The sequence below is a fragment of the Taeniopygia guttata genome, chromosome 28, assembly GCF_048771995.1.
Source record: "Taeniopygia guttata chromosome 28, bTaeGut7.mat, whole genome shotgun sequence".
Lineage (NCBI taxonomy): Eukaryota > Metazoa > Chordata > Aves > Passeriformes > Estrildidae > Taeniopygia > Taeniopygia guttata.
In genome coordinates this window covers 2,756,304-2,768,930 of record NC_133053.1, presented here as the reverse complement: position 1 = coordinate 2,768,930, position 12,627 = coordinate 2,756,304, and the positions used below count along the sequence as shown (strand labels likewise).

The 12,627-nt window shown below is 65.3% G+C and overlaps 1 protein-coding gene across 1 annotated transcript; it reads left to right on the top strand.

The window, feature by feature from the left end:
- Window positions 1-1,482: 1,482 nt before the first annotated feature.
- On the top strand, window positions 1,483-11,465 carry HCN2 (hyperpolarization activated cyclic nucleotide gated potassium and sodium channel 2). The gene is made up of 8 exons (XM_030256588.4): window positions 1,483-1,984; window positions 7,015-7,438; window positions 8,107-8,268; window positions 8,881-9,099; window positions 9,252-9,398; window positions 9,662-9,902; window positions 10,079-10,243; window positions 10,377-11,465. The coding sequence occupies exons 1-8, from the start codon at window positions 1,536-1,538 to the stop codon at window positions 11,327-11,329; spliced, it is 2,760 nt and encodes a 919-aa protein (XP_030112448.4). The 5' UTR covers window positions 1,483-1,535; the 3' UTR covers window positions 11,330-11,465.
- Window positions 11,466-12,627: the final 1,162 nt, after the last annotated feature.

Here is a 12,627-nt window from a genome sequence, read left to right as displayed (position 1 = left end):
TCACCCCAAAGGCAGAGCACGGCTGTGGTGGCCACCCTGTGCCCAGAGAGGCGGTGGCAGTGCTGGCAGCCTGGTGCTGTGGTGGCAGGGTCCCTCCTGCCAGTGCCTGTGCCTTGCTGTGCCATCAGAGCGAGGGCAGCGTGGCTCTGTGCCTGTAAATGGGTTATGCAAGGCTTTCACAGCCCCAGCCTTGTGCCATCCTGGTGGGAAGTCAATGCATGGTTTAATTTCCTTTATGAGGATTTTGGGTCCTGTCTGAGCCCGCTCTGGGCTGCAGCACAAAGCACCACTTGTGCCTTTGGTTTGGCTGGGCAGGAACAGGGGGACGACAGCCCCGGGAGCTGGGCAGGGGATAGAGCTGGCATCGTGGCACCCTGGGCTGCATTGCAATTGTCCTGGTGAGCTGTGGCACAGCCCTGCCATGGCCCGGGGGCTGCCACACGGAACCTGGGGCAGGGATGGCATAAACAGGCCCTGATGTGGTGTTCCAGAGAGAGAGAGAGCAGATGCTCTGAGCTCCACAGTGACCCTGCTCAGCCCCTGCTTCCCGGTGCCTCGGGGTGAGCCCTGAGCTGCTCCCTCACCTCTTGCCTCTGGCATCTCCAGCCTCCTTCAGGTTAGGCTGAACCAGCGTCTGCATGGGCTGGGGGCAGCTAAGGGTGGCAGTGCTGTGCCCCAGGAATGGTTTGGAGAAATGGGCTGCTCCTGGGGGCAGCCGTGCTGAACCCGGGCCGTAAAGCTGCAGAACGGGGCCGCTGTGGTCCGCAGCGGGATTTTGGGGTGCCTCCTGCCCTGGGGCTCAGCGCAGGGCCCGCGGCTGTCGGTGCCCGGCCCGGGCACGGCGCTGGCTCCGCTGCGGTTCTGTCCCGCAGCACCAGGTGGTGCCACCGCCGCGTCCCACGCGGCCCCGGGACCCGACGGGTCTCGCCCGGCCCCGTGTCCGGCTGCTCGGTGCGAACCGGGGATCCCCGGCACCCCGCCGCCCGGGACAGCCGCAGCCGGACGAGCCGTTCCCGCGGCAGCGGGCAGGAGATGCCGGTGCCGATGTCCTTGCAGAGCGTCAGCACCCTCGGCGGCTGTCCGGTACCCAGCTTCGGGTGCCGGTGATGTCCTGGGGCGCCGCCGGTGCGGGGTCTCCATCCCCGGTACACCTCGGGGATCCCTCCTGCCGCCGGCTGGGCTCAGCGCTGGAGCGGTGGGTCCTCGGGGCGGTGGGAGGGCAGAGCTCCGGCAGCTGGAGCGGAGATGGGCTCCATCCCCGGCCCGACGGCGAGCAGCGCTCCCTCCGCGGCGGAGCGGATGGGCTGGCGGCACCGTCGGCACGGAAGGTGGATGTCCCGCCGCGGTGACCGGTGCCGGTAGCCGGTCCCACCGGCGAGGGCTGTGCCGGCGGGGGGAGCTGCGGAGCCGCCCGCCCCCGGCCCAGCCCCGCCGCCCGCCCCCGGCCCGCCCCGGCCCGCCCCCGCCGCGGCGGCGGGCGCCACTCGGCCGCCGGTGGCCTCGGCGGCGGCAGCGGCGGCGGCAGCGGCGGCAGGATGCGGGCGGGCCGCGGCGCGGCGGGCGGGGAGGCGGCGGCCGAGGAGGAGGCGGCCGATGGGGCCAAGCGCGGCGGAGCGGCGGGGCCGGGGCGGGCGCGGGGCCGCGGCGGGAAGGGGTCCCCGAACGGCGAGTGCCGCCGCGGGGATCCGCCGTGCAGCCCCGGCCCGGAGCCGCCCCGCGAGCCCAAGGTCTCCTTCTCCTGCGGCGGCGGCGGCGCATCCCCCGGCGGGGCCAAGGCGGCCGAGGAGGGGGCGAGCGAGGATGCGGCCGAGGAGGTCCGCGGGAGCCAGGCCAGCTTCATGCAGCGGCAGTTCGGGGCGATGCTCCAGCCCGGCGTCAACAAGTTCTCGCTGCGGATGTTCGGCTCGCAGAAGGCGGTGGAGCGGGAGCAGGAGCGCGTCAAGTCGGCGGGGGCCTGGATCATCCACCCCTACAGCGACTTCAGGTGCGGGGGTACCCGCGGGGCCGGGCCGGGCCGAGGGCACCTTGAGCCGCCGCCGGGCGCGGGAGGGACGAGCCGAGCATCCCCTTCCCCGGCGCGGGGATGCCGGAGCCCGGAGCCCTCGCCGTGCCTCAGCAAGGGCATCCCCTCGTCCCCTTGTCCTTCCCGGGGCCTCGGCAGGTTCGGCCCGGCTCGGCCCTTCTGAGCCCCGCCGGGCCTCGGCTCTGTCCCCGGAGCTCCCCGGGGTTCCGTGTCCCCCTCCCTGGGCAGGGCTGGGGCTGGGCAGGGGGACGTGCTGGTAACGCCTGGCAGAGCGTTGTGGAGGCTCCCCCCTTCCCCAGGGAGGCCTGATTCTGTCCCTGGTTGGAGGGGGATTCTTCTGCCTCCTGAGAGGACTCGAGTCCCCAGGATCCAGCCTGTGAGTCTGCCAGGCAAGGAATGACAAACCCGGGAGAAAGGCTCGACAGCTCCATCTCCTTCCCATCCCTGAGCCCTGGCGAGCTCCAGAGTGGCAAATGCTTCCCGAGTCGTGTGAAAGCTACGGGGAGGGATGGCTGCGCTGCCTGGGCAGGCAGCATGGCATCCTGCGGGGATGGGGAGGCCGAGACCCTGCTGGCATTGCTGCTGACTTGGACCCTGGTCCAGAGACCCCAAAGGGGCTGGAGGAGCCTTTGGCCAGGGCTGGAGGGGCTGAGAGGCTCAGCCCCGGGTCGTTGTGCTGCTGTGCTGGTGAGAGGTTTGGGGTGGCTCGAGGGAGGGTGTGCTGGGTGCCTGAGTGGGGGATCCCCCGAGGTGCATTTCAGGTTCTGCTCGCTGCTGACACTGATGGGGCCCCGTGGGCTCCCTGAGGCAGGTGGAGGTGGCCATGGGCTCAGGGCAAGGAGCAGCACCTTCACCTCCTGCTTTCACCCTCGTGTGCTGCCTGGGCTGCTCTGGCTTCCTCCAGAGGAGCAGCTGGAGGCCTTTGGCCACCCCTCAGGGCCAATTCCTGCACAAGGGTTTGAGCCCTTCCACCCTGGGAACCTGCCATGGGAACCCAGTGGAGCCCCCTCCTCATCTCGCTGGCTGGGCTCTGGGTTCTGCTGCAGATTTGGGGTGAGAAGTGGTCACACTGCCTGGCCCCTGCCAGTCCTGTGGCAGAGGCACCTCCTCTGTCCCTGCCGTGACAGAGCAGAGGCGGCAGTGCCAGGTGGATCCTGGGGGCTGCTGAATGTGAGGGCTTCGCCCTTCCTCACTCCCTGTGCTCTTCCTCACCCTCAGCAGCTGTGGGATGTTGGGGGAGGCTGGGAGTGAGGTGACCCCCCATGCTGGCACCGGGGCAGAGCCTGCCCTGCTTCTCTGAGCTGGCAGAGCTGTGGCACTGGTGGCAGAGCCCACAGTGCTGCCAAGAGCGGGGATCTCCCTCCAGCGAGCCTGCAGTGGCCTTGAGGCCTCAGAGGATTCCCCAGAGTGCAGCAGCATCACTCCCTGGACTGGTGCTGGCAGCAGGCAGGTGGGTGCTGGAGTGACCTTGGGGAGTCACCCTGGCTGTCCTGCCCTGCACGGGCTTCATTCTCCTGGAGCCTCTACCGAGACTCGAAACCCATTGGGGCAGAGTGGCTGCCTGTGTTTTGGTGCTGGAAGTGGCGTAGGAGAGTTCCCTGCCCAGCGGGGAGGAGCTGCAGGCAGAGCCATGGCATCCTCCAGCTCCACAGCCGTGCACAGGAACAGCATCGGCCCACGCCAGGCTGGGCTGAGGAACCGCTCTGCCTGTGCCCGTCGGGGACGTGAGTGCATCCCTCCCATCTTGTCCTGCCTTCAAGGAATCAAAAAAGCATTTCTCCAGCAATGATAATGGAGCGTGACCTGGTGGTGTTTGCCCTGCAAAACCCACTTCCCATCTTAAGAGAAAATCATTCTCCATCTGCATCTGTGACATCATTTCATAATCGGCATCATTTAGCAAATCCTGGCTCCTCATGGCCATGGTGCTGCCATCATTCACACTCAATTCAGGGCAGATTTGCTCCAGGAACCAAAGTTGCTATTTACATAAATATTGAATGATGAGGAAGCAATCAGGGCGGCTGGTGAGATCCTGAGCTGCCAATCTGATCAAAGAGACCTTGTAAGTGTGTGCTGGAGCAAGGCCACCTCCTTTTGGGTGCTGGGCAATGATTGTCACTGACTTTGCCGCTTCTGGTCTCCAGAGGAGCAGCCAAGCCAGCGCCAGCTCCTTCATTGCTTCTTTTGGGGTTTCTGCAGCAGCCCTGGGGCGCTGCTTTGGGCGCTGCAGGAGCTGCAGTGGTGGTTTGGAGGTGGTGGCAGTGCCCATCACCCCATGACCACCAAGGGGCTGCTCAGGGGTTGCTCCAGCCTTCCACAAAGCTGGGCTGGGGCTGGGGTTGGAGCTGAGCAGGAGGTGCTCACTGATGATGATTTTCTGTTGCAAGAGCTGTTCCTGCATGTGAATCAGGGGCAAAGATGCATCCAGAGGACATATCCTGGTGTTGCTTGGCTGGAGCCTTCCTCACCCACGTTTAAATGCTTCCAGGGGCGTTCCCTCTGCCTGGTGGTGCCACCACAGGGGCTCCTGAGCAGAGGGATGAGACTCACCAGCTGCTCTTGCTGCTGGTGTGTGTGACCGCTCTGGTGCTGGTGTTCCCATTCCCTGTGGTGAGATTTTGGGAGCTGGGCCCCTCCCTCTGCAGCGTCAGCTGCTGACAGCCACCTCAAGGGGAGGACAGGCTGTGACCGACCTGGGGGATGGCGAAGGTTTGGGTCCTTGAGCAGGTTGAAAGCCTTTGTACCCCCTTCCCCCCAGGGTAAAAGGCTTTTCCAGGGGAGAGGGCACCAACTGGCTGTGCTGGGATCTGTGCCTTGGCCACCACTGCTCATCAGCTTGGCCAAACTTCTGCCATTGGCTCCACAACCCCCTTCTCGCAGCAATCTCATTTTTAGAATACGAGTACTTAGTGCGAGTTTGCAAAGTGCCGATCCTGCCCCAATCCTGCCCCAATCCCACACTGATCCCGTGCTGCCTCTGCCCCCAGGCAGCCAAAGGGCTCAGACCTCAGAGGCAGGGGGGAGCCTAAAGGAGCTCTGGGTGTGTGTCCCACGGCATCAGCACAGGAAGGAGAGTTTGGATCATCCCTGGCAATCCCTGGAGCTCTGAGTGCTGCCAGTGGAGTTAAGCAGGGACCACCCTGGCATGCATGCCCCCCTCTGGGGCTTGGACCCCACTCTCATCTTGCCCAGGACTCCGAGCAGCGCCGCTGTGCCAGGCCGTGGGCGGGTGATGGAGCAGAAGGTGGCAGCCGCCTCTCGCAGGGGCTTTGGGCATCTCCTGTCGTCGTCGCTGTCGTACAATTGGGTCAGAAGCGAGGGAGGGGTGTCGAGGATCCTGATTAATTTGTTTTCAGATATTTTTAGTAGCCTGGATTGGATCTTTTTTCTCTGCACATGAACCTTCCAAGGAAGAAAGCATTGGCATGGCACGCTGGTCCCCGGGGCGATCGCGCAGGGTCAGCTGTGTGCAGTGGGGGATCAGGAGCAGTTTATCTTTCTCTGCAGGCCCAATTCTGCCCTGGCTCAGCCAGATTGCAGAGGGATTGGAGCCAGAGGGGAGTTTTGCCCAGCTGGCGTGGTTATTTAATCTTTGTTCTTCACAGCTTTGCGTGGCCAATGCCCCTGTGGGACCCACGCACACAGCAGGGTCAGTCTGGGAGGGAGCTGCCAGGGGGTTTGGGGGCAGATCCACCCCACAGCAGCTCTGCTGATTTCAGCATCCCTGGGAGGTCGTGCTGTGCGTGGGAGCCCAGGGGTGCAGCGGGGACCCAGAGCTCGGCGTAGGGGCACAGGGGGGGCACAGCTCCTCTGGTGAGGGTACCCTGGGGACCGCCCTGGTGTGAAGTCATGGTTTTGCAGCAGTGACATCACTCCCGGTTGCCACGGCAATGTCTCACATGAGGAAGGTGTCATTGGAGAAAGGTCAGGAGCTGGGATGCTCGGCTCCTTCTGGTCCTGCGCTAGTCTGCGCAGTGGGGGTGGGGACCTGGCCCATCGCCCCTTCCTGTGTGCGTGGGGGTCTCCTCCTGTCCCCTCATCCCCTCATCCCCTCATCCCCCAGGGCACGGCGTGGCCACGGCACCCCCCGCTCATCATCCTGCAGCTCCCAGGCTGGGCTGAGCGGGTGCGTGGGCGGGGGTCCTGCGTGTCCGTGCGAGGAGAATAATCCCCCCTACCCCTGCCCCACGGCCGGGCGGGGCAGGGCCGAGGTGGCCCCCGCCTCATCCTGCCGTGACAGAGCCCGGTGACCTTGCAGATGCTCAGAAAGGTCATGGGTGGCCCGGGAGAGGGGGACGAGGAGAGAGGGGAGAGGATGGGGTGGGCAGGATGGGGTGGGCAGGGGCAGGCGGACGAGCAGCGCGCCCCGCACCGCCCGCGCGTCCGGCCGGGCTGCGGCCACTGCAGCCGTACGTGCTCCGCTGCACCGGAGCTGCACCGGAGCCGCACCGGAGCTGCACCGGAGCCGCCGCGGCTCCTTCCGCCGCCCCCGCGCTGCGGGGCCCACGGGCACACCCCACCCGGGCACCCTCCGAAACGCGGCCCGGGCTGAGGTGGCCCTGGCTGTCCCTGGGGACTGTCCCCTGTCCTTGGGTCCTCTCCGGGACCGTGCCCTCAGGGCTCTACTGACTCCGCCCGGTTGTTTGGGGGTCCCCAGCCCACGGGATGCCCCCGGGCAGCTCAGCTGGAGCATGTCCCCCTCTGGTGCTCGGTGCCATCATTCTCCCCTTCCCCAGGACCTGCTGCCACGGGCCAAATCAGGCCAGCAGAAGCCCTCAGTCCCATCCTCTGCTTCAATCAGGGGCTCTGCTGGCTGCAAGATCATCCCGGGGGCAGATTGGAGAGCGGGGAGCAGGCAGTGGGGAGAGGAGGAGGTTCCTGTGGCTGAGGTGGCATTAGAGTGACAGTAGCCCAGTGGCTGTGTCCCCTTGGCATGGAGGGGACTCTGGGGCGCTGGTGACATCCTCCAACATCTTCTCACTCCCCAGATTTTACTGGGACTTCACGATGCTGCTCTTCATGGTCGGCAACCTGATCATCATTCCCGTGGGCATCACCTTCTTCAAGGAGGAGACCACGGCCCCCTGGATCGTGTTCAATGTGGTCTCTGACACCTTCTTCCTGATGGACCTGGTGCTGAACTTCCGCACAGGGATTGTCATTGAGGACAACACAGAAATCATCCTGGACCCCGAGAAGATCAAGAAGAAGTACCTCAAGACCTGGTTTGTGGTGGACTTTGTCTCCTCCATCCCCGTGGACTACGTTTTCCTCATTGTGGAGAAGGGCATAGACTCGGAGGTCTATAAGACAGCCCGCGCCCTCCGCATCGTGCGCTTCACCAAGATCCTCAGCCTGCTGCGGCTGCTGCGCCTCTCCCGCCTCATCCGCTACATCCACCAGTGGGAGGAGGTGAGGACCTGCCCTGGGAGCCTCTGGCAGCAGCTGGATGGCTGCAGAGAGTGGGAGCTGGAGTGCAGTGGTTCCCTGACAAACTGCTGCAGGGGACCTGTGGGGCTGTGTGTGGGGCGTGTGGGTGACTGTGACCCACCCTGGAGGGTTTGGGGCATCCCTGAGCTGTGGTGTAACACCCACCATGGGTGCCACCATGGCTGGCACACCATCCCCTGCTCTGCCAGCATAGGACCCTGTGCCCCTGCTCAGCTCAGCGCCTTCTGCCTCTCTCCCCTCTGGCTCCCTGCCCCACCAGGAGCTCAGGGAGCACTGGGGGGGACAGCAGGACCCCCAGCCCTGTGGGGCCTCCAGCTTTGAGGGTCCACCCTGCTCTGGGACATGCTCAGCTTTGCTGCGTGGCTCTGGCTCATGCTCTGGGATCTGCCCTGCTCCCTCCTCAGTGCCCAGAGAATCTGTGTCTCCCTGACCCTCGTCAAGGCCTGCTGCCATTAGCGCTTCCCAGGCAGCTATAAATAGGCAGGTGGAGCACAGCCACCTCCAGGCCGGAGCCAGGCCAGCCACTGGAGCCTCTTCCAGCTGAGGCCGTGCAGGTCGGTGCCCTGAGCCAGGCTGGGCAGTGGGGGACAGTCCCCACACTCACCTCCTGCCATGCCACCCACCCACAGATCTTCCACATGACCTATGACCTGGCCAGCGCGGTGATGAGGATCATCAACCTCATCGGGATGATGCTGCTGCTCTGCCACTGGGATGGCTGCCTCCAGTTCCTGGTGCCCATGCTGCAGGATTTCCCCCAGAACTGCTGGGTCTCCATCAACGGGATGGTGGTGAGTTCCCTCTGCCCCACATCCTGCTCCTGGGGCTCCCAGCCATCCCCACATCATCCATCCTCCATCCTCCAGCCCCAGGAGATGCCATCCCCCGTGGGCCAGGGCTGTGGTGCCCCATGGTGCACAGAGCACCCGGCCCCAGTGTCACCCTGGTGAGGTCTCACAGGACCTGGAGCAGGGGATTGATCAGGGTGGGAGGAATATGCTGACATGGGGCTCTTGGCCCCATCCCCTGCCGCCTTCTCCTGCTCATTAGCCACAAAGCTGCTATTAATAAATAATGGCTCCTGTTTCTAATTGCTCCCTCTCAGCCCTGCAGCCTCCTGCAAATGGCCCTTTCCCCCTGACTGTCTCATCCTGTTTCATCAGATTTCCATCTCTGCTCTGTTCCGCCTGGCTTCCTCCTCTTCCTCTCCTGCCTGTCTCAACCATTTCCTTCCCTGCCTACTTCGCCGGGGGAATTTAGAAAGTTTGAAAAGTTTGCTTTTCAACAAATTCCTATTGCTGGGAGCGAGCTGGGACTGTGGCCAGGCGTGAAGCAGGGCGCTGGGCCCTCGAGCAATGTCACACACACACGTGCATGGCTGAGCTGTGTCCCTGTCACTGCAGAACGACTCCTGGAGTGAGCTGTACTCCTTCGCCCTCTTCAAGTCCATGAGCCACATGCTGTGCATCGGCTACGGGAAGCAGGCGCCCGAGAGCATGACGGACATCTGGCTGACCATGCTGAGCATGATCGTGGGGGCCACCTGCTACGCCATGTTCATCGGCCACGCCACCGCCCTCATCCAGTCGCTGGACTCCTCCCGCCGCCAGTACCAGGAGAAGGTAGGGCCGCGCTGGATGGGTCCCACAGCTTTGTCCCCTCCCGGAGCTGCAGCCACGTGGGGTGAGGGTTCTGCTTAGGAGCAGGAGGGGAGTGATGCTGTGGGAGTGGGGTGTGGGTGGAGGGTCCCAGCTGACAGCAGCTCTCCCCACAGTACAAGCAGGTGGAGCAGTACATGTCCTTCCACAAGCTGCCCGCTGATTTCCGCCAGAAGATCCACGACTACTACGAGCATCGCTACCAGGGCAAGATGTTTGATGAGGACAGCATCTTGGGGGAGCTCAATGAGCCCCTGCGTGAGGTGAGGGCTGGAGAGCTGGGAGGAGGATGGGGATTACCTCACCTTGCCAAGGGAAGGGATCCCTTCCTTCTTGCTGTGGGTCCCACCAGCTCCTGCCGTGCACATGCTTGGGGTTGAACACCTCTCCGTGTGGGAGTGTGTCCATGCACAATCTGCATGCCAGGGTGTCCGTGAGACTGTCTGGGGTGGGGAGCGTGTCCCTGGGGGAGCGTGTCCCTGGGGGAGCGTGTCCCGGCTTCCTGGGCTCACCCACTTCCCCACAGGAAATCGTGAACTTCAACTGCCGCAAGCTGGTGGCCTCGATGCCGCTGTTTGCCAACGCCGACCCCAACTTCGTCACGGCCATGCTCACCAAGCTGAAGTTTGAGGTGTTCCAGCCGGGTGACTACATCATCCGAGAGGGCACCATCGGCAAGAAGATGTACTTCATCCAGCACGGCGTGGTCAGCATCCTCACCAAGGGCAACAAGGAGATGAAACTCTCCGACGGCTCCTACTTTGGGGGTGAGCACTGGCATGACTGAGCCTGGGTCCCCTCGCGGGGTCTGTGAGAGTCACTGGGACACCTCTGCTGTCCCAGGGCACCCACTGCATGGTGGTTCTCACACCCTGCTCCTGGCCTGCCCTGTCTTGTCCTCGATGGCGGAGTTCTGACCTTGGCCCTGGCGTTTTTCCCCCAGAGATCTGCTTGCTGACCCGTGGCCGGCGCACGGCCAGTGTCCGTGCAGACACCTACTGCCGCCTCTACTCACTCTCAGTGGACAACTTCAACGAGGTGCTGGAGGAGTACCCCATGATGAGACGGGCCTTTGAGACTGTGGCCATCGACCGTCTCGACCGCATCGGTAGGACACAGAGGGACCTGGGGGGAAGAGGGGGTGTCTTGGCAAAAGGGGCAGCTGTGGTTCCCCATGGGAACCCACCATAGCAGCAGTACAGTGTCTCACGGTGCATCCTCTCCCGGCCTTCTCCCTGCAGGAAAGAAGAACTCGATCCTGCTCCACAAAGTGCAGCACGACCTCAACTCGGGTGTCTTCAACAACCAGGAGAACGAGATCATCCAGGAAATCGTCAAGTACGACCGGGAGATGGTGCAGCAGGCGGAGCTGCAGCAGCACACGGCCATGTACAGCCCCGTGCAGCCCCAGGTCACCTCCGCCATCGCCACCCTCCAGCAAGCCGTCGCCATGAGCTTCTGCCCGCAGATGGCGAGCCCGCTGGTGGGCTCCATGGCGCTGGGCTCGCCCCGCATGATGCGCCGCTTGCAGTACGCCCAGGCCGTGCCCAGCCCCTTCGCCGTGTCCCCCGTCCTGCTGCAGCAGAGCCCCCCGCCGCAGCCGCAGCCCCCCGTGCCCCACGCCAACCCCTCGCCCTCGCAGGACCCGGCGCAGCCCACGGCCCTGCCCGCCTCCACCAGCGCCTTCGCCGCGGCCGCGGCCAGCCCGCCGTCCCAAAGCCCGCTGGCCAGCCGGACGTTCGCCTACGGAGGTGCCCCCGGGCCGCTGGGCTCGCAGCTGTCCCTCAGCCAGCAGCCGGCGCCCGGCTCGCCCCAGCGCCTGGCCGCCCACAAGAGCACACAGGCGCTGCACACCAGCAGCCTCAGCCAGGATTCGCGGCCCCTCTCGGCCTCGCAGCCCTCTCTGCCCCACGGGCTGGCGGCCGGCAGCACCCAGAGCCCCCCGGCCTCCGCCCGCGAGTCCAGCACCTCCATCGGAGGGGGCCCGGCCGCCGCCTCGCCGGGCCCAGCCCCTCCGGCCGGGCTGCGGGCCCAGGCGCCCTCACGGGGGGCTCCGGCCCACCCGGCGCCCGCGGGCCCGGGGCTGACACCGCCGCCCGTCCTGCCGCAGGACTCGGCGGCGGCCCGCAAGGATTCGGCGTCCAGCACGCCCGACACGGACCCGGCCAAGTCCAGGCTGTCTTCCAACTTGTGACCTCCGCACCGGGCACGGGGCCAGGCGCGCCGGAGGGGCGGCAGCAGGGACCCCCCTCACCCCGCGCCCACCCTGCGCCGCCGGGCGAGGGCCACGGACGCCCCCCACTCCCGTCCCTCCTGCCACCCGCTCCAGAGCGGGGCGGCTGCCCAGGGTGGGCCTGGGGCTGCTGTGCCCTCTCCCCACCATGGGGTCACCGGGCCGAGCCCCCGGGCGTGTCGTCTCCGACCAAAGTCTGACCCTGTCGCCCGCTCCCCGCGGCGAAGCCCCGCTGCCCCCCTGGCCTCCCTGGCTGCCCATAGAAGCCACAGCTGCATTCTCGCCATGACCAACTCTGTTGATGATATCTATGACCTGAACACATCCCTGTGTGTGACCCGCAGGACACCTCCCTGGGGCTGTCGGCGCAGCCCCGGCGCCGCGCGTGCCCCCGCGCCCCTCTCACAGACCCAAGGCGAGGGGCGGTGGTCCAGGACTGGAGGTAAGTTGGGAAGGGTCTGAGGGAAGGTCACCCTGAGGCTTGTAAGCACCCACAAACACGCTGTCTCCCACGCCGGGGCTGGGGGTGAGCACGGCCCCGTGTCCCTGTAGGCAGCGCTAGGACGGAGGCAGGCGCTGGAGCCCGAGCCCTGGGGCTGGGCAGGCACCTACTGAGTGCCTGTGCGTGTGTTGTGCGTGCGTGGGTGTGTGTGCAGGTGTGTGTGTGTGTGTGTGTGTGTGTGTGTGCACACGTGTGTGCCTCGCTGCCTCGCACTCTGGAGCCTTCCACATTGAATGTACCGCGAGCGCGGGGCCCGTGCCAGCCCCGGCACCCTGCGGCCGAGCAGCCGGAGGGACAGGGCCCCGCTCCAAGCGTCCACTTTCCCATCCAGCCCATCCTGTGCAATAAACGTCAGCAGCTGACAGAGCTACGCACGACTCCGGCTCTGCTTCTTCGCCACCGTCCCTCCCTGCCGCGCCTCCCGCTCCTCCTGCCCGCCCCGGGAGCTGAACACTGGGCACAGCCCCAGCTCAGGCTCGGGGATGCAGCTTTGTCCTTTGAAGAACTGCCTCCCTTGCCAGGAAAGCCACAAGGTGAAAAGTCTCTGCCAGCAGCTTTCCCCTCGCTCCAGCAGCAGCCGGGAAGAAGCTGGGTGCAGGCTGACTGTGAGCCTGTGGTTATAGGGCACAGCTCCAGGTGCAAGGTGCCAACCATCTCCAACACCAGCCCGGTGGAGAGGAGCTCTGGGAAGCCTCAGCTCAGTGAGAGAGTGAGGCTCCTGACTGGAAAAGCTGCAGTTAGCCCCTGTGAAAGTCCA

What these genes read in the sequence shown, in the direction of transcription:
- HCN2 (XM_030256588.4), top strand. Translation starts at nt 1,536, where the DNA reads ATGCGGGCGGGCCGCGGCGCGGCGGGCGGGGAGGCGGCGGCCGAGGAG. An exon ending in TCTCCATCAACGGGATGGTG is followed by an intron (nt 8,269 to 8,880) that starts GTGAGTTCCCTC and finishes CTGTCACTGCAG; the next exon opens with AACGACTCCTGGAGTGAGCT. An exon ending in CGACCGTCTCGACCGCATCG is followed by an intron (nt 10,244 to 10,376) that starts GTAGGACACAGA and finishes TTCTCCCTGCAG; the next exon opens with GAAAGAAGAACTCGATCCTG.